A 25,713-nucleotide genomic window follows, 5' to 3' on the forward strand; every position below is an offset into this window, starting at 1 on the left:
GTATAATCATGTCTAGGTCTGAAGCGATTCGGGTCCCAATACGAAAACTACAGTAACCCAGAAAATCGTGTCAGGACCCAATTTTCTCCAAACCTAGGCATGATTATACTTTTCTGGAAGCTCTTTCTGAAAAAATGTCATTTTTGGTCATTTTTGAGTAAAAACCGCAACGCGACCGCAACGCATCTTTAGAAAAAATCAACGTTATCCAAAATGCGTCGTGTTTGTGCTCTTTTTGAAGCTAAATACTGGCTGAACTTGAAAATGTAAGCGAAATTGAGTTTGGAGCGCGTTGCGGTCGGGTAGTGCCATTCGAGATTTGAGAAAAAGAGAGATCAAAACTTTTAATTTTCTAAACAGGCTATAACAATCAATACTATCATCAAAACATCATCAATCGATACAAAAAGACATCCGATAAGATTTAGACATCAGATTTCCCGAACGCCTCAACAATCTGTACCATACTCGCATAGGTACCAGTGGTGAATCCGACCATCGCGAACGCCATCAACCCGATATTCCGAATCCAGACCCATTTCGTCAATTCCTGACGCGAATAGCAGCAAAGAAGTTCGATGAGTGGAGGGAAGACGAGGGTGAGCGACGTGCCGGCGACACTTCCGACTAGAGAGATGAACAGCGCTAAGTGAGGGATAAGTTGAGCCATGGCGCCTGAAAATAGGATATTTGAATTTGGGAGGTTGAGAGCTTTGAAATGAGCCCCATATTGCCTAGGTTGGCTTCATTTTGATTTTTTGACTTTTTCGACCACGCGGCGCGGTCGCGTCGCGGTCAGATATTCAAAATGAGGGTTACAGCGTTTGTTGGGAGCTAGAAAACGTATAAATACAACAAAACACTGGAAAAAAGATATTTCATCGCTTTTTCAAAAATTGACCGCGACGCGACCGCAACGCATGGTCGAAAAAGTCGAAAAATCAAAATGAAGCGAACATAGGCATGATTATATTCATTTGAAAGGTAGTAACTTGCTGAATTCGAAAAATTTAATTTCGAACTAGAAAATCTAAATTTGAAGAGTTAAAGTGAATTTTTCGGGTCTCAACAAATTTTTGATCTACAGTTTTTTGACCAAATGACACTAGAATTACAAATAAATGCTTGATTCGAATTCTTTACATTTTTAGCTTTAAAATGAGCCCCATATCTACATATTTCCTACTATTTTAAAAATTTAGATGAAAACCGCTACGCGACCGCGTCGCACCTATTAAAAATTCAAAGTTGTCAGAAACATGTTGTTTTGGACTCATTTTAAAGCTAAAAACTAGCCGAACAAGATGTTAACATTTATTTTCAACAAAAATTTGACCCCGCCCACTTACAAGTCAACACAACTCCACCAAACCGGATCGCGTAGATCATAGGCTCCTGTTTCGTTTCCACAACCTAAAATTTGCAGATTAAGCTCTGCCCATTCTCTTCAAAAGTTTGATCTACCTTTCTCTTAATCCATTTCTCGACTCTCTCCATCGGAACGTAGAATTGAAGAGGATAGGAGACGAGGATACAGAGGACGAACATGATTTTGATGGCTTGGTAGAATCTAAATTGGAATTTTTTGATCTACATTGTGTTTTTGTGACCTACGGAGTCTGGGGGAGGTTCAAAGTGAGCGTATCCTTGATATCAAGTCCGTATCTCAAAAATCCGAAAAATCCGACGGTCATGTAGACCAAAAGGACCAAAATACAGGAGGTATTGAGTACTCCATTGGGGGTGATAAAATGAATTGGCTCATTCATCTGATTCTCGATTGGAAGTACCACGGCGACCCCTTCGAATGCAAACATTACGGTACCGAAGAATAGGGGGAGCGACTCGAGAGAGCCGAACGCTGGAAGTTGGTCCCATGGCTGCCAATCTGGAAATTATTGATTTTTTTGGATTTTGGAGGATGAGAGCTTGATATGAGTATAATCATGACATTATTCGGAGTAATTTGAAATTTGATCTACAACCGGGACGCGACCGTAACTCCGTAAATTTTGATCTACATGCTTAAAAATTTACATTTTTGGAATCAGCGTTTTGTGAGCTTTCAGAAAAGTATAATCATGCCTAAGTTTGGAAAAATTGGGTCCCGACACGAATTTTTGGGTTACTGTAGTTTTCGTGGTGGGACCCGAATTGATTCAAACCTAGAGAAGATTATACTCATTTGAAAGGTCTCAGCACGCTGATTCCAATGGTGCAAATTTTAGAAAGATTGAGTAAAAATTGACAGAGTTATGGTCAAAAAAATAATTTGCAGTTCTAGGTTACTGTAGTTTTCGTGGTGGGACCCGAATTGATTCAAACCTATAGAAGATTATACTCATTTGAAAGGTCTCAGCACGCTGATTCCAATGGTGCAAATTTTAGAAAAATTGGGTAAAAATTGACAGAGTTATGGTGAAAAACATAATTTGCAGTTCTCGGTTACTGTAGTTTTCGTGGTGGGACCCGGATTGCTTCAAACCTAGGCATGATTATACTCATTCGAAAGATCTGAAAATGATGATGTTACTGGTGCATTTTTCAAAACGATCGGACTAAAACTAGCAGAGTTACGGTAGAAAAAATAATTTGCAGTTTGGGGGATTGCTGTAGTTTTCGTGGTGAGACCCAACTTGTTTCAAACCTAGGCATGATTATACTTATTCGAAAGGTCTCACCGCACTGATTCTAATGATGCAATTTTCAGACGGATTTGGTAAAAACCTGTCAAGTTACAATCAAAACAATACTTACCAGAGAACAAATCCTGCAAAACGATAACCACTGCAATCAAGTACACAAAATTAGCGATTGCAGCGAGTGGAGCCAACGCTTTGAGCTCACGGATAGTACAAAGAGCACTAATAGGAATGAGCAACAAGGCGATCCATCCGGCTTGAGAAATATGAATATTCGATGTTTGATCGAAAAATTGCTTCAAATTATCCGCCATAAACACAAAATAGACACAACAAAAACCGAATTGAGCGACGAACATGTTGATATTGACCATTTGCTTAAAAAGATACCCATGACCACGAATCCATGCGGGACCCAACTCCACTGCTGACCGCATCACGTTCGCATAGTCCATTCGTTGCTCTCGTTTGCTGGAATACGATTTTTTGTGAAAAGATCAAAAGATTTGGATTCAGTAAAGTGAGAGCTTTGAAATGAGCCCCATATCAATAGGTTTCTGATGAAATTAGTTTTTCGACCAACCGCGACGCGACCGCAACGCGTTGTAAAATGTTTTTCAAAATTGAGCAAATCTAGGCATGATTATACTCATTTAAAAGCTCTTGATGAGCTAATTTCAGAAATTGCAAATTTATAAGTTTTGGGCAAATTCTGGCTAAAATATAAGGGGTTTTGAGTGAAAACCGCGACGCGACCGCGTCGCATCAGTCTATAAATCAGAGTTGTCGGAAATCTGCCGTGTTTGGGCTCATTTCAAAGCTAGAAACGTGGGGAAGTTTGAAATGAACTCCAAAATTTGCTTGGGGTTTGTTATAGTTGCAAATAGTCTCATTTTCTTTACAAAACGCTCAAAATTCTAGAAATCAAAGCAGAAAATTCGCATAAACTAAACGTGATCGCCGTTAAACTATCGAATTCAGATTTTTGACGTTGTTGGCTTTAAAATGAGCCCCATATTAATATAATTTTGTTAATTTCAAATTTTGAGTAAAAACCGTGACGCGACCGCGTCGCACCTCTCAAAAAATCAAAGTGGTCGGAAACATGTCGTGCATGGGCTCATTTTAAAGCTAGAAACGTGGGAAAGTTACAAATGAACACAAAAATCCGTTTTGAAACCGTTAAAATAGCAAAACATCTCAATTTCTTCAAAAAATCCTTAAAATTCTAGGAATCAAAGCCGAAAATGTGCAATACTTGAACTTTTTTGCTTTTAAACTATCAAATTCAGATTTTTGACAGTGTTACCTTTAAAATAAGCCCCATATTGATAAAATTCGTGTAATTTCAAATTTTGAGTAAAAACGCGACGCGACCGCGTCGCACTAGTCGAAAAATCAAAGTAGTCAGAAATATGTCGTGTTTGGGCTCATTTTAAAGCTAACAACGCAGGGAAGACGAATATCATAATAATTTTGCATAGAGAAGCTTGAAAACTCACATAAAAGTGATATAATGTTGTCCGAAGATGAGTTGCCTGGTACAATAGATACAAATCAGACAAATACAGCATAGAAGAATGAGTCCCAACCAGAGACCGGAATGTTTGAATGCCAGTGGAAGTGATAGCATTCCAGTGCCCATCATCACTTTTATCATATGGATCAGCGCCTGATCTGCAGTTATCGATCGGGAATCTCTCACCCGTGAACCGAACATTTCGCCCATTGTCGGCTGGTTGGACCCTCGTAAAGGGAGCAACTCATTGCCACGTGGAGTACCATAGGATGATACTGACATTATTGATTTATAGGAAATTGAATATGTAGATCAAAAATTTAGAAAGTATAGGAATTGAAAAGTTTCTGAAGAAATGAGTATCAGAAACGGGCGGTGATAAGAAGGTGGGTGATAAGAGAATGTTGCGACGACGAAAAATTGGTTATCACAGAGAGAACAAGAGAGAGTGTGCAAGCACAATGGTATTAACTAATTAGGAGAAGAACAATGAGCACCAATTATTTTTTGCCTCGAAATTCAAAAAAAACTTGGTTTTATCTCATTTTTATGATTATTTTCGTATTTTTCACGTTTTTAGCTTCAAAATGAGCCTAAGCACGACATGTTTCTGTCCACTTTGGTTTTTCGACTGGTGCGACGCGGTCGCGTCGCGGTTTTCACTCAAAATTCGAAACTATCAGAATTATGTCAATATGGGGCTCATTTTAAAGCTGATCTCACCAAAAACTAGACTTTTATTGTTTCCTGGCAATTTTTTATATTCGTTGTGTGTTTTATGCCATATTTGGTTAAATTTCACTCACTTTTCGAAGGAATGGAGATTTTTTGCATCCCAAACTAGCTGTGAAGTCTTTTACCGCTTTTCCCAAGTTTCTAGTCTTAAAATGAGCCCAAAGACGACATGTTTCCGACAATTTTGATTTTTCGACTGGTGCGACGCGGTTGCGTCGCGGTTTTCACTCAAAATTAGAAATTACACGAATTTTATCAAACTGGGGCTTATTTTAAAGGTAACATTAGCAAAAATTTGAATTTGATAGTTCAAAAACGATAAAGTTTAGGTACTGCGGATTTTCGGCTTTGTTTTCTAGAATTTTATGCATTTTGTGAAAAAATTGAGACTTTTAGTTATTGAAACGCATAGCAAACGTAAATCCAAGTAAAACTTCAGATTTTTTACGTTTTTAGCTCTAAAATAAGCCCAAACACGGCATATTTCTGACAACTTCAAATTTTGGACAGGTGCGACGCGGTCGCGTCGCGGTTTTCGCTCAAAATTCGAAACTATCAGAATTATACCAATATGGGGCTCATTTTGAAGCTCACAATGTAAAATTGACGTTTTATTATGTAAGAATATCGGTTTATTGAAAAAAATTTAAAAAATTTAACAAATTTGCTTAAAAAACATGGATTCGAGCTTTAAGACAAGGGTCTATGGTAGTGTGATTTTTTCCTCATCAAAATTTCTTTTTGTTGTTGATTTTCTAAAATTCTGAAATTTTCCATTGAATCCGGTCCCTCGAATTCGAAAAGCTCATATTTTCCTGTTCCATCTATTTCCCCCTTTTTTCCAAACTTTGATTGATTCTCATTGTTTATTGCTTTTTTGAAACCTATTTAAAATTCTCAGTGTTTATTGAGACACAGAACTTCAGTTCTTTTTTGGAAAGTTACGAAATCGAGATGGGCGGAAGTAAAATTTGAGAAAAAAGAAAGTTGAAAGAAGGAAGTTGAATATCTCAAAAGTGGGCGGAGCTAGCAAAAATATGTCGAGACCAAGATTTGATCTACAAAATGAACTTTAATTCAAAAAAATAGGTTGAAAACAAAAGACATGACAGGATCTCAAACTTCAAAGCGATTTCAGCCGACTGTATCAACACAGTAGCACTTTAAAGGCGCATATCTGAAAAGTGGGCGGAGCTATCAAAATATTGTCAACTACAAAAATGTAGAGCTGGCTTTGATCTACAAAATGAATGTAAATTCAAAAAGATTGGTTGGAAACAGAAGACATGACGGGATCTCAAAGTTCAATCCGATCAACCAGTATAATCCTCCCTACAGTACTTTAAAGGCGCATACCTCAAAATTAGGCGGAGCTATCAAAAAATTGTCAATTGGAAAAATAAAGAGCTATTTCTGATCTACAAAATGAATGTAAATTCAAAAAAATTGAACTAAAACAGAAGCCTTGACGGGATCTCAAAGTCAGTTAGCCGATCTCAACCTATCTTATCATCCCTATAGTACTTTAAAGGCGCATATCTCAAAATTGAGCGAAGCTATCAAAAAATTGTCAACTACAAAAATAAAAATCTAAATTTGATTTACAAAATAAATGTAAATTCAAAAAAATCGATAAAAAACAAAAGCCGTGACGGGATCTCAAAGCGATTTCAGCCGATTGTATCATCACAGTAGCACTTTAAAGGCGCATATCTCAGAAATGAGCGGAGCTATCGAAAAGTCGTCAACTACAAAAATGAAGAGCTATTTTTGATCTACAAAATAGTTGTAAATTCAAAAAAAATTGAACTAAAAAGGAAGCCTTGACGGGATCTCAAAGCGATTTCAGCCGATTATATCATCACGGTAGCACTTTAAAGACGTATATCTGAAAAGTGGGCGGAGCTCTCATGACGTTGTCAACAGGAATAATAAAAATTTAAATTTGATCTACAAAATGACTATAAATTCAAAAAAAGTTGATTGAAAACGGAAGCCATGACGGGATCTCAAAGTTCCAGCCAATCTCACTTAACCTACAGTACTTTAAAGGCGCATATCTCAAAATTAAGAGGAGCTATCAAAAAATTGTCAACTACGAAAATGAAGAGCTATTTTTGATCTACAAAATGAATGTAACTTCAAAAAAGTTGAACTAAAACGGAAGCCGTGACAAAATCTCTAAGTTCCAGGCAATCTCACCTAACCTACAGTACTTTAAAGGCGCATATCTCAAAAATGGGCGGAGCTAACAGAAATTTATCAACTACAAAAATAAAAAGCGAGATTTGATCTACAAAATGAATGTAAATTCACACAAATTTGGACCAAAACGGAAGCCGTGACAGGATCTCAAAGTTCAAGCCAATCTTATCTACAGTAGTCAATCCATCTGCAAGTGATCTTTGAATCTGAATCCAATCCGAGATCAAAAAATCAACACACAAAGTGAATATTCAAATGAGTTGACAGAATTAATTATAACAAATCATCAAAATGCATCTACAGTTAATTAGCATTTCGGTGATTTTTGTTCCCTTTTTGAAATGAAATTGTTCTTTCGAGGGATTGAGATCAAGAGTACAGAAGGGGACGAACTAAAAGAACAGAAAGATGGGGACCACAATGTTACAGAAAACATTCAGAATACTCTCGAATAGACCGGCATCGTCTAGTTTTACATGACTACTTCTAAAAAACTCCTGATTTCCAAACCTGTCACAGTTTCAGGTCTCAACCAAAAGTTGTATAGTTTACATTTATCTTGTAGATCAAATCTAGTTTTCCATTTTTGTAGTTAACAATTTTTTGATAACTCCGCTCACTTTCAAGATATGCGCCTTTTTAAAGTACTGTAGAGAAGATAATATCGGTTGAGGATGCCTTGAATTGTGCTGAAATATGTGTCAAATGAGAGGATAAGGAATGATATGTACGCCCTGATTTTTATGTTTCCGGTGAGTTGGGTTACTGTAGCGTTTGAGAATTTGAAATCGGTTGAGATCGGTTGAGATCGGCTAAAATCGACTAACTGAATTTGAGATCCCGTCATGACTTCCGTTTTTAACCAAGCTTTTTGAATTGACATTCATGTTGTAGATCAAATTTTGCTCTCTATTTTTCCAGTTGACAATTTTGTTAAAGCTATGCTCAATTTTGATATTTGCGCCTTTATGTGAGAATGTTAAGATTGGTTGAAATTGGCTAAAACTGTGAGATCCCGTCATGACTTCCGTTTTCAACCAATTTTTAATAAGAATTTACATTCATTTTGTAGATCAAATCTTGCTCTCCATTTTTTCAGTTGACAACTTTTTTATAGCTTGGCCCACTTTTGAGATATGCGCCTTGAAAGTACTGTAGGGAAGATAAAATCGGGCAAAATCGCTGAATATTTGAGATCCCGTCACGGACTTCCGTTTTAATCAGTTTTTTTTGAACTTACATTCATTTTGTAGATCAAATCTAGTTTTTTATTTCTCCAGTTAACGATTTTTTAATAGCTCCGCTCGCTTTTGAGATATGCGCCTTTAAAGTACTGCGGGAATGGTAACATTGGATAAAATCGATTTATAAATATTCCAGATCCCGTTATGGCTTCCATTTCCAACCAATTTTTTTGGATTTACAGTCATTTTGTAGATCAAGTTTAATCATTTAGTGTTGTAATTGACAACTTTTTGATATCTCCGCCCAATTTTGAGATGACCGTCTTCTAAGTGCTCCAAGGATGAAAAAATCGGCTAAAATTGCTGTTTATTTGAGATTTCGACATGACTTCAGTTTTTAATCAAATTTTTTGAATTTACAGTATTTCTGTAGATCAAATCTAGTTTTCTATTTTTGTAGTTGACAATTTTTTGATAGCTCCATCTATTTTTGAGCCATGCGTATTTAAAGTGCTGCAGGGAGGATAACTTTAAGATCCCGTCATGGCTTCCGTTCTGGTCCAATTTTTTAAAAGTTTACATTCATTTTGTAGATCAAAAATAGCTCTTTATTTTTACAATTGAAATATTTTTGATAGCTTCGCCCACTTTCAAGATATGCGCTTTTAAAGTACAGCAAGGATGATAAGATTGGTTGAAATCGACTTGAACCTTGAGATCCCGTCACGGCTTTTATGTTTGCTTGAAAATTTACCATTTTGTACTCATTTTGTAAATCAAAGCTATTTTTTCATTTTTGTGGTTGACAATATTTTGATAGTTCCGCCTACTTTTGAGATATCCGTCTTCAAAGTGCTTCAAGGATGAAAAAATCGGCTAAAATCGCTGTACATCAGAAATTTCGTCATGGCTTACATTTTGAACCAATTTTTTTGAATTTACACTCATTTTGAAGACCAAACCTGGTTCTCCATTTTTGTAGTTGACAACTTTTTAATAGCTCCGCTCACTTGTGAGATATGCGCCTTTAAAGTACTGTGAGGATGATAAGATTGGATAATATCGGCTCCTAATTTTGAGATCCCGTCATGGCTTCCGTTTTGGTCCAATTTTTTTGAGTTTACAATCATTTTGTAGATCCAATCTATTTTTGTGTTTTTGTAATTGACTATTTTCAGATAGCTCCGCCCACTTTCGAGATATGCGTCTTTAAAGATGACAACTTGCTCCATCTGAAATTTTCAGCTTTTCTAAGATTCCTTTCAGTACGATCTTTGTCCCCTAAACATCAACAACAAAAATCTAATGAACTAGAGAAAGAGAGAAAATCTCTCTGCAAGCGATGGGAGGAATAATTGAATATCAATTACATCAATGTGGCATCCACCCCCTCCAAAAACTCAATAAAAGCGGTGAATCGACCACTGGAAAGTCATATTCTCGATGAATTCTCACCTTTTCCTCCTTCTTGTCTTCGTGGCACAAGTGGATGCCGCTTGCGGTCCTGCTCCAACAGCTCCTCACCATGTAAGTTCAACCTAGGAGAGTTATTTTACAGGATTATATGGTTTACAGCCATCGCCGAGTACTCTGGAAGCTTCTACTTTGATGCCGAGTACACTTGAGATATTATCTTCCCGAAACCCTTCTTCATCTACGCCATCTGAGTCAACTGTCCCCACTACGACTACCGTAGAGCCAACGACTACTGTGGAACCGACAACTACAGCTCTCCTGAATTCCACTACCCCGGAGCCATCGCCGATCGCTGAGCCATCCACTGCTGCACCGACGACTACTATGGAACCGACTACCACGGAGCCAACGTCCACCGCTGTTCCAAGTACAACTCCGGAATTGACGACTACTGAGGAGCCGACTACGACTCCACAACTGACGTCCACGGCTATTCCAACTTCTACTCCAGAACCAACAACGACTGAGGAGCCCGCAACCACCGCTCTCCCGACTACGACTCCAGAGCTGACCTCGACCCCTGAGCCGACAACCACTACTCCGGAGCCGACGACTACCACTGTTCCTACCACGACTCCAGAGCTAACCTCTACGGCTGCACCGACAACTACCGAGGAGCCGACAACGACTCCAGAACTGACGTCAACCCCGGAACTAACTACCACTACCGTCACCACTACTACCCCGGAGCCGACGACCACCACAGTTCCGACCACTACCCCTGAGTCATCGTCGACTGTAGAGCCAACATCTACTCAGGAGCCAACGTCCACGGCTGCACCGACAACTACACCGGAGCCGACTTCTACTCTAGAACCGACGACTACTGTTGAGCCGACCACTCCAGAGCCAACCTCTACGGCTGCACCGACAACTACCGAGGAGCCGACTACGACTCCAGAACTGACTTCAACCCCGGAACCAACTACCACTACCGTCACCACCACTACCCCGGAGCCGACGACTACCACTGTTCCTACCACGACTCCGGAGCCAACGTCCACGGCTGCACCGACAACTACTGTAGAACCAACGTCCACGGCTGCACCGACGACAATCGAGGAGCCGACTACGACCGCTGAGCCCTCTACGGCTGTTCGGACAACTACTGTGGAAACAACGACGACTCCAGAACCCACTAGTACCACGGCTGTTCCGACTTCTACTCCAGAACCGACGACTACTACCGCCACCACTACCACCCCGGAGCCAACGACTACTGAGGAACCGACTACGACTCTAGAATTGACGTCGACAGCGGAACCGACAACCACCGTTCTCCCGACTACGACTCCAGAGCCGACGACTACCCCAGAGCCGACAACTACTGTAGAGCCAACTACCACTACCGTCACTACAACGACTCCAGAGCCGACGACTACCGAGGAGCCGACTACTACTACCGTTACGACGAGCACCCCGGAGCCAACATCCACTACTGTCACCACTACTACCCCGGAACCAACGACTACCACAGTCCCGACGACTACTGAAGAACCTACTTCGACTGTAGAGCCAACGACTACCACCGTGACCACCACTACCCCGGAACCAACTACCACTACTGTAACAACAACTACTCCGGAGCCAACAACTACCGAGGAGCCGACAACAACGACTCCAGAACCGACGACTACCGCGGAGCCGACTACGACTCTAGAAGTGACGTCGACCCCTGAGCCAACTTCTACTACCGTTACGACCACCACCCCTGAGCCAACCTCCACTACTGTCGCGACTACAACTGATCCTTATTGTGGATGTATTAGCGTGGAACAAATTCCGATAAACTCTGGACTTTTCACAAATGATTGGTGGAAACAAAGAATGAATGAAACGGAGTTGCAGTATCCTTGGCCTGAATACATTTTGTTCCGTGCAAACCTCCCTCTTCTAAACATAACCAATTGCGATGCAAAAATAGAGTGTGTATTCACCAATTCAGAAGATTATACTCGTGATGACAGTAATATATTTGTCGGTTACTATAACAACGAGGTAAATTCCTTCAAAATGTTTGAACTTCTTCTTTTCAAAACTAATTGCAGTTCGACAAGATCACTGTGGAGAACACTGCTACTTCTCGCCCTTTCTTAACCTGCAGTAACAACGAATGGCATTATTCTGGAAAACCGATTGAAGCCATTGGATGCATTGCTGCTAGCAGAATGTTATGAGTTCATTTTTTTTGAGAATAAAGTATATGTGAAATGTATTGGAAAAATGAGTTATTCGTATGCATTCCGGGCCGAGTTATTCTGGGCCGGGCTTTGTCGGCGAAATCAGGGCCTGGGCAAATTGGCGCAAAAGTCAAATTTTCAAATTTTTTCAAATTTTTTGAATTTTTTTGCGAAAAAGTCAAATTTTCGACTGTCAGTCAGAATTAGAAGAAATTCTGAAAAATAGTCAAAAATGGTCACATTTCCGATGAAAAATTGAAAAAATTGCGAAAAAAAATTAGGAAAAAAGGTCATTTTTTGAAGCCGGGCCTTGAAAATTTTCTACCGGCCCGGCCCGAAAAAATTTTAAACATCGATCTGGAACCCGCTGAAAGCGATCGCCGGTGAGTTTGGGCATTTCGGTGGCCGGTGAAAATCATACTTGTCAAAAATCGGGCCGGCCCGGCTCGGCCCGTCGGCCCGGCCCGGCCCGGCCCGGCCCGGCTCGGCCCGGCTCGGCCCGGTCGGCCCGGATTCAAAAATGGGTACCCATTTTTACCAATTTTTTTTTGAAATTTTTCGAAAAAAAACAGTAAAAATGCTTAAATTATCATTACATATTCACATTTTGATTCAATTTTAAATGTTTATTCGAAAACTATACTTTTTTCAAAAAATTTCCAAAAAAAATTGAAAAACTCAAAATGTTTTGAAAAAATGTTTCAAAACGGGCCGAGCGGGCCGGGCCGGGCCACGGGCCGGGCCGGGCCGGGCCGGGCCGGGCCGAGATTTTTCCTGATTTCGGCCCGGCCCGGCCCGGCCCGGCCCGGCCCGTGACAAGTATGGTGAAAATTGACGGTATGACTCAGCAATTCGAGTTCAGTCGTATGCTCATTTGTTCATTTCCGTATGTTCATTCTCATATCAAAAGAGTTTTATAATTCGGTCCATTCACCGCGGAGAACGAGCGGCAAAACAGTTTGGGCATTTCTGTGGCAGTGGAACATTCTAGAACTTTTCGAAAATGTTGTTTTTTTCGAGTTTTCTTCGTTTTTTCTAACATTTTTGTAATAATTCTATCAATTTTTGCCGTTTACTTTCGAAATTATTGAAAGAAAACAACAAAAATGACCGAAAATAGCGATAAAATTTGAAAAAATCAACATGGGCGAAGTCGAATTTCTAGGCCACCGAAATGCCCAAACTCACCGGCGATCGCTCTCTCAGGGTTCCAGATCGATTTTTAAAATTCTTTCGATATGAAAATGAACTCACAGGTACTCATACATTATTCTATGAAAATATCAGAGTTGACCTTAGTCCACCTTTAACGTGACAACGGTGTCACGCCAATATCTGGTTATAAAGACAATAAGCGAAAAGACAAGAAAAAAAATCAATAAACACAGTTTTCTAGATAGTTACCAGTTTATTATAGTAACAATCAATCAATTATCTTGTCGATAATTGATCACAAAAGAGCGAGAAAGCATTAATAAGTCTAACAGCTACACCTAAGCTAAGAAGACACAAAAAAACTATAAAAAACGATAGAAAATGGTGATAAAAACACCCAAAAAGAATAAAAGGGCGAAACTTGACAGAAAGGGATGAAAACCATCTTACACAAGGTGTCCCCAAGCTCGAGAATGAATAAAATTCACTTTTCCTCTTCACTTTAGCGTGTTCGCGCCGGAGAATAGATACAGTGCGCTAGAGCGCAACTGCATCGAGCCCGCGAGTTGTGAAGACAAGTCTGACACTTGAGATGACTTTATGGACTTTTTAGAGATGAAACCGGTAGGTACCGGACATTCAATTTCTGTCAATTTTTTTCACAATTTATTAAAATGTTTCACATTTTCAAGTTTTGTTTAAAATTTCAGAACTTTTGGTTATTGTTTTTGTTTCAGTCTTGAAATGTTCATTTCATATTACTCATGGTCTAGAAATCCAATTGTTATGTCAGCTCGAGTGTAATTGTAGGTATACTGTTACAGGTAAGCTTTTTTTTCCAATTGGGGATACTGTACTTTAGGAAGGAGAGACACAATGTCGAGAGAAACAGACGGCAGAGAAAAAAATAGTGTACGGGTGGACGCCAACGAATGATTTTAGAATGTTTCTTGTTGGGGTGGTCAAGATTAAAATCTCACTCTTCACCTTATGCGTTAAAAAAGAAGACAAATCATTCAATGTCAAAAAACTTTACTTCAAAAGAAAACTAAATCAATTTAAAATTCTTACATATCCTCTTGAGGTCCACACATCGGTTACACATTTTAAGAATCATTCGACCTTCCTGAAACGTCCAGACCAGCTTTCTTGCACAGCACTTCATCACAGCTATTAGGTTGATGCATAAGTTTCTTTCTTTTTTGAAGGTGTGACTTTGGCTCCCGGTCTCTAAGCGATGAGGTTGTTTTTCAACCCAAATTTTTTTGCATTCTAATGACCTCTTTAGTGGCTAACATATAATGTTTCAAGTTGGTGCCTAAACAGTCCGCTCGTGAAAACGATGGCTTTTTTGATCGCCAACCAAATGCCTGTTTTGGAAAGTTTTTTGATTTTTGTCGCATTGGTATCGAAATGATAAGATCTTCATAAGAAATTGAACGCAATTTATAGAAAAAGATTTGATCTTGTTATCTCATTTTAGTTTTCAGTCGGAATGTAGAAAACAAAAAAGTTGTGATAAGACGATCGACAGCAACGAGAAACCATGGTTCAGCTGGGTTCAAACAAATTACAGAAATATTTGAGAGCACATTTGTACCAAACTATTTGTAAAAGTTAGAGGATAACATGAGAAAATTATGTCTTGAAAAAGTTTATGACAAAGCCATCAAATTGAGTGATAAAACTTGGCTGATAAATTTCTTATTATTTTTGCGCTTTCGAGAAATTTTGTGTCCTAGACCTGAGTGGAGTCTAGGTCTCTTCTGAACGCTCACAAATAAGTCTGAACAATTTTATTGTAAGTAATCAATAGTACACACATTGATCTAAAAATGTGCAAAATATCTAGTAGATTGCTTTAGAGGTAGGAGCAGTAGGCCTCATCAAACTCAAAAATCAAGTGATTTTGATGATGTTGACTTCGGGCTTTCTGCGAAAAAGGACAAAAGATGTGAATATTGGAAACAAAGTAAATTTAGAAACATCAATGTCTACTTTACTCAATTACCAACATTTCCACCAATTTCCCTATCTACAGTTAAAGAAATATCGAAAATACTCGCGCACTCCTAAATTGCTGATCCTACCCTTTCATCAGGGACCCGCACTGAACTATCGTTGCTTAGTTGGAATGCTTTTATTTGCTTTTTATAAATAGCTTTTCTTGCTTGTTTTAATTCTGAATAGCTCACACATTCTTGTCAACATTTTCTAGGAAAAAAATAGAGACGAAAAATGGTACCAAAAAAGGGTTCCTCAAGTGTTTTGACGTGGCTCCGGCTGAGATTAGGCGGATGGTGGACGTCAAGTCACAGGTATAATCACAATGAGTTATAGGTACTAACCAACAATGTTTCTTATTATGTGAACTATTAGTCTTCTAGAAATTTCATACCAAAAATTACCCAAAAAAAGAAAGAAACTTATGCATCAACCTAATACATCCAGCTTCCCTTTTGATTTATCAAGAACTGTGACTGGTGCATCTACTAAAGATGAATTTCAAAACTTTGCATACAGGAAGCAAGTACCATAAAAACTAATTTCTCCAAACTGTTCTTGCGTGATTTTCTTTGGTTTTGTTGCCCGGGTTCTCGAGATGGGAACTTTTTTGACACGCGTCTCCAAAAGTTGTTTCCGACTCTTGAAGCCTGGCTCTACTCTAGTTCAGGGCAGAGAATGCGGTTTTTGAAATGGGGGAAGGCGGAAGGCGGAAAGCGGAATGAACATTTTATGGGCGGAAAACGGAAGGCGGAAGGCGGAATTGAAAAAATATCGGCGGAAAGCGGAGAGTGGAAGGCGGAAGCGAAAATTTTTTGGCGGAAGGCGGAAGGCGGAAAGCGGAAATAGGAAAATTTTTGGCGGAAAGCGGAAAGCGTAAGGCGAAAAGAGAAAAGTTGCGGAAAGCGGAAGGCGTAAGGCGGAAGGTGGAATTGCGCTCATTGTTAAGTCTTGATTTTAATGCCGTTCGCAAGTTGTTCACCTACTGCTTGCTTGCATAAAAATTACAAAAATAGATAAACGCTCATAACTTGTTTCAAAATGGTCGTAGCTATCTGATTCTTCTTAAATTGCCTAATGACGAGATTGGAGTGGGCGGAGTCTGTCAAAGTAGAAGCGTTCGCAGTGTTTTTCGTGAATAACTTTTAATTTTGTCAACTTTTTAGATTTTTTCTTTTTTTGTACCGTTCCCATTGTGACGCACATGGGGAGTCAAAAAGGGTTTGTTTCGAGCATTTAGAGCAAAATTATAAGTAAAAAAGTAAGAGCATCTGTTTTTTTTAAATACTGACTTGAGAAATTCACGGTTTTTGCGGTCACCTTCTTCATTCAGCGTCATTTCAGAATTTTTGAAATTTCTAGATTTAAGTTCACTGTAAATCTGGCTATCGAGACATGTAAGAATTACCGTGAATACTGTATTATAACGGCGTGCCGTGATATTTTTCAACTGCTCCCCAAAGAAAATTATTTGTTTTGGAAACTCATTAAAATTGAACGGAAAAAAAATTTTTGGACGTTTTATTTGCCGATCAAAAAGTTACTCATTGCGTTACTTCTGATCAGAACCAAGAAAAAAAGCCTCTGATAATCATATCCATGATTCTGAGTATAGATGAGGTGCGGTTATAATACATCTGCCGTTTTATTACAGGTGCCGTTATAATTCAGTATTTACGGTAATTGGAATTCTGGCCAATAAAGAATTACAGCCATAAAATAAGGGGGAATAATTTTTTTCACAAATCTTTCATTTTTCTCTCAATATCTCGTGTTGTATTGAACCGAGTGCTTCGAAATTTATAATTATGCAACTTCAAGGTACTTGTAATTTTTTCTTGTTTTCTGAAATGCTTGTCTTTTTATTGTTCTTTCTTATTAAATAGAACAATGAGCTCTTATAAATAGTATTCTGACGAACGTTTTGAGAGATTTGTGGTAAAGAAAGGTTCCGTAAAGCGATACACTGAAAAAACTTTATTTCCGGGAAATAAAATAAACGGTTTCAATTAAACTGTAGCCCAGGAGCTCCACATAACAGACCGTTGACTTTTGGAGGTCCTTCACCAGTTTTTGCAACAACTCTGAAATCTCCATATCCAGGTACACTAGAATTCTTATTCAAAAACCAAGCGACATGACCATTGGGGTCTACAACTCTTGGTTGGGGATCCAAAAGTCCAACAGCCTGTCCGTCATCCCAATAATATTTATGATCAGTTGTGTTGAGACTGGCGCCAACCCAGAATGCAGTGAGGTCATATAAGACAGTGGTTTGGGCCACTGAAATTAAATAGTTTTCTTATCATTAACCTATCCGGATATTTTACGTCTAATGTATGCAGCTTTTTCTTGATCCGTTTCTAAACTGCTCACAACCAAGTTGTTCATGAGACAATCTTCACGTCCACGCTCATAATCATAATAATTAGTGCTGCCTGCGCCAAAGGATACCATCTGAAATATAATTTTATGAGACGAATTAGAATGTTCTTACAAGGGAACCCCAAGATCATGCAAGTGCTTTTCTGGCTGAAACTTTCAGGATAAATTAAGAATGAACTGAAAAGACGTTCCTGAGATTTTCGAAATCCGCCCGATACTTTCAGCCGAGTTGCGAGCTCTCAAAGTTTTGCTCTAATTTAACACAGGAAGCCCCATTTTCTCGCTCGAAAACAATTTTCAAAATATATAATATAATATATTTGTATATTATATTATATATTTATAAATATATAATATTATATATATATATATATATATATATATATATAATATTATATTTTTTTTAAAAAAAATATTATTTATAAATATATAATATAATATACAAATATATTATATTATATATTTTGAAAATTGTTTTCGAGCGAGAAAATGGGGCTTCCTGTGTATATATATATATATATATATATATATATATACATAAACGGTCATAAAAACGAGTGAACTAGAAAGCAAAAATATTTTGAAAACTGTTTTAGAGCGAGAAAGTGGGGCTTCCTGTGTTAAATTAGAGCAAAACTTTGAGAGCTCATAACATGGCTGGAAGTATCGGGCGAGCTTCAAAAACTTCAGAATCATCTTTTTAGTTCATTCTTAACTTATCCTGAAAGTTTCAGCCAGAAAAGCACTTGCATGGTCTTGGGGTTCCCTTGTAAGAGCATTCTAAACGCATACCGTGAAAACTGTATAAAAGCGACACCTATAATAGAGCGAATTTTTTTTGGGTATATTCGCAGTTTGTTCATTAATTTTTCATGTTTTTAATTTTAATTTTTTGTTTCTTGACAATACAGTTTATGGAAACTTTTGAAAACCTCGTTCGAATAATATAACGACAGCCTCCAGTAGAAGGACATCCTCTCCAACTAAAACCTGTTTGAAAATTCGCTGCATCTCGCTCTTTTTCTTAATTTTTTTACGGTCATCAGTTTCAAAAGGTGCTTTGAAGCGCTAAATTATTGAAAACGATAAAAATATTGGAGGGTTAGTTTTTTTTGACTCGGTCGTTGGAAAAATTGAATATATTCTGAATAAGTTCTCTATTCTGGAAAAAACAATTAAAAACTGCAATAAGGACCTTACCAGTGAGCACCAGTATCCGTTCTTTCTCAGGTAAGGCGCTACAGCTGCGCGAACATTTCCACACGGTTTTATGGTCGTAGTACTTGCGACTGTAGTTGTTGTCGTCGTGGGAGTTGTCGGGGTGGTAGATGGGACAGTGGTACGGGTAGTAGTCCGTGTAGTAGTTGGTGTAGTCACCGGCACAGTTGTTGGTTTCACTGTAGTTGTAGTAGGCGGACGTGTTGGTTCTTCTTCACACGGTACTTCTTCTTCTGAAAAACGGTGAAAATTTATTTTTCCCCAAGTATAACTCACCACAAGAGCACTCCTCATAATGATGTTGCTGGGGACGGAACATGCATTCCGACAGTGAAGCCAACACCAAACATACCAAAACTGTCCTCACCAACATGTTTGTAAGGAAAGCATACAATAAAACATTCTCTTTTATATATATACCACAACCCATAAAAAATTTCTCGGGTTGCGGAATAAAACGAGGGGTCGGGGGGTTGCAGAAATTCATTGCAGATGAGAGGAATGGGTTGGTGCTTCTTGAAACTAGGTATCATTAGAACAATGCAGTTCTTATACGGTAAGTTTTTATTCGGAGGGTTATGATTTGGGAGACGGATTATTTGCTAAGTTCTCACCTCCTGTGACTTGGATGAATCCGATAGCTAGAATAAGAAGAACTGGAAGAAGACAATAAGACACCATGTCTTAGTTGTTTCCACTTTTCCATCTCAATTCAGTCATTTTATAGTCAGAATCATTGGTTCCCAGTGCATATTGAGACACAGGTTTTTGGTTCCTTCTCAAAAGTAGTTGAAAATGGTCAACTTTGCAAAGGTGCAACTATCACCCTGATAGTCTCACAATATCGATTGTTTATGGATCATACAGATCAAAAGTAGAAATTTATCTTTGTAGTTGACAACTTTTTTGTACGGGCACAACCTAAAAAGTTATCAATCGTCAAAGAAAATTCTCGCAATTCGTGACTTTTTTCAGTGCTAAATGGAGCGATTTTTGAGCTGTTTACATTGACTGCCTGTAACTTCTTAGGATCTGACCGTACAAAAAAGTTGCCAACTACAAAAATGAAGTTCTACTTTGAATCCGTATAATCCATGCAACATTTTTTCCATGGGTCAATCTGGGATACCGAGACATCTTCTCAAAGTTGGTATTTTTTAACTGAAACCAGCTAAAATTTACAAACTTTTGACTGGTACTGTAAGTGATAGCAGGTGCAATCTTAATGCGCTATAAAAAATGAATAGTGAGAATGATTTATTTGTTGTAAATAAAAGAAACGTTTCAGTTAAAACTGTAATCCCGGGGCTCCACACATGTTAGCATTGACTTTCGGATTTCCCAAACCAGTTTTTGCAACAACTCTGTAATCTCCATAACCAGGTACACTTGAGTTCTTATTAATAAACCAAGCAACATGACCATTGGGGTCTACAACTGTCGGTTGGGGATCCATAAGTTCAACAGCCAGTCCGTCATCCCAATAGTATTTATGATCAGTTGTGTTGAGACTGGCGCCAACCCAAAAAGCAGTGAGGTCATAGAGGATCGTTTCTTGGACCACTGAAAATTACAAGAGTTGTAAAATGAAATATTATTGATTTGAGGAATTTACATTTAATATATGCAGTCTTTTCCTCGTCCGTTTCCAAACTGCCTATAACCAATCCATTAAGATTACAATCTGTAACTGCGTCTTGATAGTCATAGTTCATAGTACTGTTTGCGCCGAATGTAAACATCTAGAATAAATTATTATTATTAGTTGGATCAGAGTGTTGATATTGCTAAGTGTGTCAGACCAATTATAACGACAGACACATTCAACAGTGAGAAAATTGAAATATCTTACCATTGAGCACCAGTATCCATTCTTTCTTAGGAAAGGTGTTACTGGCGCACGAATATTTGCGCACCGGCGTCTGGTCGTAGTACGTGCAACAATAGTTGTGGTGGTAGGTGTAGTTGTTGGAGTAGTAGATGGGACAGTAGTACGGGTTGTTGTTTCTTCTTCACACGGTACATCTTCAGGGTTTTCTGAACGGCTTGCTTCTTGAAACTAGGTATCATTAGAAAAATGCAGTTCTGATACGGTAAGTTTTAATTCGTGAGGTTATGAATAAAAGCCAAACAAACCTAAGTTCTCACCTCCTCTGACTCCGATGAATCTAATAGCTAGAATAAACAGAACTGAAAGAAGACGATAAGACACCATGTCTCAGTTGTTTCCACTTCTCAATCTCAATTTCACTCTTTTTATGGAATCATTGGTTCTCGTTGTTTATAGACATCCATTGAAAGTTCTCAGTGTTTATTGAGATACAGGTTTTTGGTTCTTCTCTGAAAATATGCTTAGATTACTGTATATATTCAGATTTTAATTTAATTCAACATTTTTAGTTGAAAACTTGGGTTTTTTCTACGAAAATCAGAACAGTTAAAAAAGTTTGTAAGAAATATGTTTGTGAGAACTCTCTACTGTAGTTGCCTGGTATGTATAACATGTTGCACCAAAACATGGTGCTACACGCTTTGAAACCATGACATTTCAGCGTCCTTTGGTAAAAATTAGACATTTTCGTTATGGTCGACATTGCATTCGGCTAGAAAAAATCCCTTGTTAGAGACCATCATGTAAGTCACAACTTAAACTGAGAAAGCTTTATTTCCGGGAAATAAAATAAACTATTTCAATTAAACTGTATTCCAGGGGCACCACACAAATTAGCATTGACTTTCGGATTTCCGTTACCAGATTTTTCAACAACTCTGTAATCTCCATAACCAGGTACACTTGAATTCTTATTAATGAACCAAGCAACACGACCATTGGGGTCAACAACTGTTGGTTGGGGATCTAAAAGTCCAACTGCATGCCCATCGGCCCAATAGTATTTATGATCAGTTGTGTTGAGACTCGCTGCTACCCAGAACGCAGTGAGGTCATAGAGAACCGTTTCTTGGACCACTGAAAATTACAAGAGTTGTAAGGTGGAATATTGATTTGAGGAATTTACATTTAATATATGAAGCTTTTTCCTTGTCCGTTTCCAAACTGCCCAAAACCAAATTATTAAGATTACAGTCGAAAACAGCATTGTCGTATCCATAGATATTAGTACTGTTTGCGCCGTACACAAACATCTAAAATAAAATACACGTTCAATAGAAAGAAAATTGAAATACCTTACCATTGAGCACCAGTAACCATTCTTTCTTAGGTAAGGTGTTACAGGCGCATTGACTTTTCCACACGGGCGTATAGTTGTAGTTTTGGGAACAGTAGGTGTTGTTGTGACTGTCGTATCTTTTCCATTGTTGTTGGATGTTGTTGACTCATCCTCACAAGGAATTTCCTCTTGATTTTCTGAAATAAAACTCAATGAAGCCAACTTCAAGTGCAGTTATAATACGGTAAGTTTTTATTTGGAAGGTTATGACTCGGAAGGTTATTATTAACAACAAAACTGAGTTTCATTCAGAATTTGTCAAGACTAATTCTGTTTTACTGGTTCCCTAAGTTCTCACCTCCTGTGACTCCGACAAATCCGATTGTTAGAATAAAAAGAACTGGAAGGAGACGATAAGACAACATGTCTCAGTTGTTTCCACTTCTCCATCTCAATTCACTCTTTTTATATTTGGATATAGTGGTTCTCATTGTTTATAGACATCCATTGGAAATTCCCAGCGTTTATTGAGACAAAGGTTTTTGGTTCTCTTTTGAAAAGTTACGAAAGAAGGGAATTGATATTATAACCAGGATTGTCAGAAGTCGGAATTTTTTAACTGTATAGTAATTACAGTACTTTTTCAAAAAGAAATCAACAACCTTTGTCTCAATAAACACTGGGAACTCTCTATGGGTGTCAATAAACAATGAGAACCACTATATCCAAATACAAAAAGAGTGAATTGAGATGGAGAAGTGGAAACAACTGAGACATGGTGTCTTATCGTCTTCTTCCAGTTCTGTTTATTCTAACAATCGGATTCATTCAAGTCACAGGAGGTAAGAACTAAAGGAATCTGTAAAACAGAATTAGTCGTGACAAATTTTGATTTTTTTTCTATCTAGTTTCAAAGAGCAACAATCGTTCAGAAAACCCTGAAGAAGTACCGTGTGAAGAAGAAACAACCACAAGGACTACTGTTCCATCTATTACTCCAACAACTGTCACTACAACCACAACTACTGTTCCAAAAACTAATACCATACATCCGTGTGCAAATGTTGATGCCCCTGTAGCGCCTTACCGAACGGATACTGGTGCTCAATGGTGAGATCCTTTTTTATCACTGTTGAATTCTTACTATTAAACGTGTCTGTCCTCATAATTGATTATTCATTCATTCTAGATGTTTACATTCACCGGAACCAGTACCAATTCCTACAACTACAGCAGAGCTGTTTCTGATTGTAATCTTAATGGATTGGTTTTAAGCAGTATGGAAACGGACGAGGAGAAAGCTTCATATATCGACTGTAAACCCTTGATATCAATATTCGACCTTATATATCTTGTTATTTTCAGTGGTCAAAAGAACAATTCGGTATGACCTCACTGCGTTTTGGGTTGGCGCCAGTCAACACAACTACTCAGCAGTACTATTGGGATGACGGACAGGCTGTTCCCACTATCGATCAACAACCGACAATTGTAGATCCTGCTGGTTCTTTTGCCTGGTTTATTAATAAGAACTCGAGTATACCTGGATATGGAGATCATAGAGTTGTTGCACTATCTGGCCGTGGAACTCCACAAGTGAACGGTGTTATTTGTGGTGCCCCTGGATTACAGTTTACAAACTGACACTTTTCTTACATTTACCTCAAATAAATTATTCTCACTGTGTTTTATAATGAGATATGATTGCATCTAGTTCTCCTTGACCGCAATGCATGAGAAACTTTTGGCTGCATAGGCAAAGAATAGTCCTTTGCTCAAAGAATGGCCCATTCCCTTGCTGTTGAGCCAAATGAGAAATGGACCAATGTGTTATTAGTTGTTTGGGTACTCACTATGCATAATACCATCTCATAAAACTGTTTTGACTTTTTTCATCGATATGTTCGAGTTTCACAGGAAATGTGCCATAAACACTCTAATTAAACTAATAATAACACTTCATTCTAGATGTTTTCACTCACCGCGAACAGTACCAATGTCTTCGAATACAACAGAGGAGTTTTTAATTGTCAAATTAATGGATTGGTTTTAAGCAGTTTGGAATCGGACGAGGAAAAGTTTAGATATATTAAACGTGAATCTATCAGATTAGTATTCTACCTTACATCTCTTTTGTGATTTTCAGATATCCAAGAAACGGTTCTCTATGACCTCACAGCGCTCTGGGTAGCAGCAAGTGTGAACTCAACTGACGGGAAGTACTATTGGAACGACAATCAGGCTGTTGGACTTTTGGATCCCCAACCGACAGTTGTTGACCCCAATGGTCATGTTGCTTGGTTTTTGAATAAGAACTCTAGTGTACCTGGTTATGGAGATTTTAGAGTTGTTCCAACATCTGGTCTCGGAAATCCGCTAGTGAACGCTGTCCTTTGTGGTGCCCCTGGATTACAGTTTAGTTGAAACTTTTCTTATATTTGCGACAAATAAATTATTCTCTTTGTGCTGAACATGTCGGGAAAATTTATGTGATAGGGAGAACGGTGACAAGCCTAGTTATTATATCTATTTCTTCTATTCGTTACTTTCCAAAAGGATCCAAAACTCTGTGTCTCAATAAACCTTGAGAACTTTCTATGGGTGTCCATAAACAATGAGAATCAATATTTCTAGTATAAAAAGACTGAATTGAGATGCAGAAATGACAAGGGAGAAATGGTGTCTTATTGTCTTCTTCCAGTTCTTTTTATTCTAGCTATCGGATTCAACAGAGTCACTGGAGGTAAGAATTTAGGGAACCTGTAAAACAGATTTAGTCTTGACAAATTCTGAATGAAACTCAGTTTTTCTGTGAATCATAACCTCCCGAGTCATAACCTTCCAAATAAAGACCTACCGTATGAGAACTGTCGTTCTTCTAAAGATATCTAGTTTCAAAGAGCAACAACCGTTCAGAGAACCTTGAAGAAGTACCGTGTGAGGAAGAAACAACCACCAGGACCTCTATCCCATCTATTACTCCAACAACTACACCTACCACCACAACTACAGTCGCAAGGACTACGACCGCAAACGCGTGCGCAAATGTCCGAGCAGCTGTATCGCCTTACCTAAGACAGAACGGATTCTGGTGCTCAATGGTGAAGTTCTTTTTTCAAAAATTTTCCAGGGACAATTATAGTGGTTATATTCAATTATCCAACGACTGAGTCAAAAAACAAAAATTCCAATATTTTTATCCTTCTCAATAATTTAGTGCTTCAAAATATCTTTGAAGAACACTAATAGCAAATTCTATTCCAGCTGGTACACTTTGGCGCAGGCAGCACTAATTGGTTTGAATATGAGAATGCACGTGGTAATTGTGTCCGGAACAAATTGGTTGTGAGCAGCATGGAAACGGATGAAGAAAAAACGGATTTTATTAAACGTAAAGCTCCGGATAGGTATTCCTTTAAAAATTCCCTAATTTCAGTGATCCAAGAAACGGTTCTCTATAACCTCACTGCATTATGGGTTGGCGCCAGTCTTAACACAACTACTCAACAGTACTATTGGGATGACGGACTGGCGGTTAAACTTATGGACCCCCAACCGATAATTGAAGATCCCGAGGGTCATGTTGCTTGGTTCATTAATCTGAATTCAAGTGTACCTGGATATGGAGATTTCAGAGTTGTCTCACGATCTGGCAAAGGACCTCCAAAAGTCAATGCGTATTTATGTGGAGCCCTGGGAGTAAGGTTTAATTAAAACCGATTATTTTATTATTCTGAAATAAAGTTTTCTCAGTGTTTGTTGTGACTTACGGGCTGAAATAAAAGGAAAGAATCTTTCAAGCGGGAGACAATGTTGATCAAAACTAAAGTTTATAATTTT

The 25,713-nt window shown here is 38.3% G+C and overlaps 9 protein-coding genes across 9 annotated transcripts; 4 read left to right on the top strand and 5 right to left on the bottom strand.

The window, feature by feature from the left end:
• Positions 1 to 424: 424 nt before the first annotated feature.
• GCK72_007939 (uncharacterized protein) lies at positions 425 to 4,443 on the bottom strand (the record flags this gene model as incomplete). Its single annotated transcript, XM_003097100.2, has 6 exons — positions 425 to 675; positions 1,350 to 1,413; positions 1,465 to 1,570; positions 1,615 to 1,888; positions 2,758 to 3,113; positions 4,145 to 4,443. The coding sequence occupies 6 exons, from the start codon at positions 4,441 to 4,443 to the stop codon at positions 425 to 427; spliced, it is 1,350 nt and encodes a 449-aa protein (XP_003097148.2).
• Positions 4,444 to 9,728: 5,285 nt separating this feature from the next.
• On the top strand, positions 9,729 to 11,938 carry GCK72_007940 (uncharacterized protein; the record flags this gene model as incomplete). Its single annotated transcript, XM_053726549.1, has 3 exons — positions 9,729 to 9,812; positions 9,861 to 11,759; positions 11,810 to 11,938. The coding sequence occupies 3 exons, from the start codon at positions 9,729 to 9,731 to the stop codon at positions 11,936 to 11,938; spliced, it is 2,112 nt and encodes a 703-aa protein (XP_053590743.1).
• On the bottom strand, positions 9,833 to 11,881 carry GCK72_007941 (uncharacterized protein; the record flags this gene model as incomplete). The annotated part of the gene is made up of 3 exons (XM_053726550.1): positions 9,833 to 10,497; positions 10,543 to 11,499; positions 11,860 to 11,881. 3 exons carry the CDS (start codon positions 11,879 to 11,881, stop codon positions 9,833 to 9,835), a joined length of 1,644 nt encoding a protein of 547 aa, XP_053590744.1.
• Positions 11,939 to 17,105: 5,167 nt separating the features above from the next.
• Positions 17,106 to 19,076, bottom strand: GCK72_007942 (uncharacterized protein; the record flags this gene model as incomplete). Its single annotated transcript, XM_053726551.1, has 4 exons — positions 17,106 to 17,383; positions 17,431 to 17,557; positions 18,686 to 18,936; positions 18,980 to 19,076. 4 exons carry the CDS (start codon positions 19,074 to 19,076, stop codon positions 17,106 to 17,108), a joined length of 753 nt encoding a protein of 250 aa, XP_053590745.1.
• A 915-nt stretch (positions 19,077 to 19,991) lies between these two features.
• GCK72_007943 (uncharacterized protein) lies at positions 19,992 to 20,918 on the bottom strand (the record flags this gene model as incomplete). Its single annotated transcript, XM_003097109.2, has 4 exons — positions 19,992 to 20,266; positions 20,319 to 20,445; positions 20,556 to 20,740; positions 20,852 to 20,918. The coding sequence occupies 4 exons, from the start codon at positions 20,916 to 20,918 to the stop codon at positions 19,992 to 19,994; spliced, it is 654 nt and encodes a 217-aa protein (XP_003097157.2).
• Positions 20,919 to 21,393: 475 nt separating this feature from the next.
• Positions 21,394 to 22,298, bottom strand: GCK72_007944 (uncharacterized protein; the record flags this gene model as incomplete). Its single annotated transcript, XM_053726552.1, has 4 exons — positions 21,394 to 21,671; positions 21,721 to 21,847; positions 21,895 to 22,070; positions 22,232 to 22,298. The coding sequence occupies 4 exons, from the start codon at positions 22,296 to 22,298 to the stop codon at positions 21,394 to 21,396; spliced, it is 648 nt and encodes a 215-aa protein (XP_053590746.1).
• Positions 22,299 to 22,648: 350 nt separating this feature from the next.
• On the top strand, positions 22,649 to 23,517 carry GCK72_007945 (uncharacterized protein; the record flags this gene model as incomplete). The annotated part of the gene is made up of 4 exons (XM_053726553.1): positions 22,649 to 22,715; positions 22,806 to 22,983; positions 23,107 to 23,257; positions 23,308 to 23,517. 4 exons carry the CDS (start codon positions 22,649 to 22,651, stop codon positions 23,515 to 23,517), a joined length of 606 nt encoding a protein of 201 aa, XP_053590747.1.
• Positions 23,518 to 23,841: 324 nt separating this feature from the next.
• GCK72_007946 (uncharacterized protein) lies at positions 23,842 to 24,297 on the top strand (the record flags this gene model as incomplete). Its single annotated transcript, XM_053726554.1, has 2 exons — positions 23,842 to 23,968; positions 24,020 to 24,297. The coding sequence occupies 2 exons, from the start codon at positions 23,842 to 23,844 to the stop codon at positions 24,295 to 24,297; spliced, it is 405 nt and encodes a 134-aa protein (XP_053590748.1).
• Positions 24,298 to 24,549: 252 nt separating this feature from the next.
• Positions 24,550 to 25,587, top strand: GCK72_007947 (uncharacterized protein; the record flags this gene model as incomplete). The annotated part of the gene is made up of 4 exons (XM_053726555.1): positions 24,550 to 24,616; positions 24,790 to 24,974; positions 25,138 to 25,264; positions 25,310 to 25,587. 4 exons carry the CDS (start codon positions 24,550 to 24,552, stop codon positions 25,585 to 25,587), a joined length of 657 nt encoding a protein of 218 aa, XP_053590749.1.
• Between the last annotated feature and the right edge of the window lie 126 nt (positions 25,588 to 25,713).

The sequence above is a fragment of the Caenorhabditis remanei genome, chromosome II (assembly GCF_010183535.1).
Source record: "Caenorhabditis remanei strain PX506 chromosome II, whole genome shotgun sequence".
NCBI lineage: Eukaryota > Metazoa > Nematoda > Chromadorea > Rhabditida > Rhabditidae > Caenorhabditis > Caenorhabditis remanei.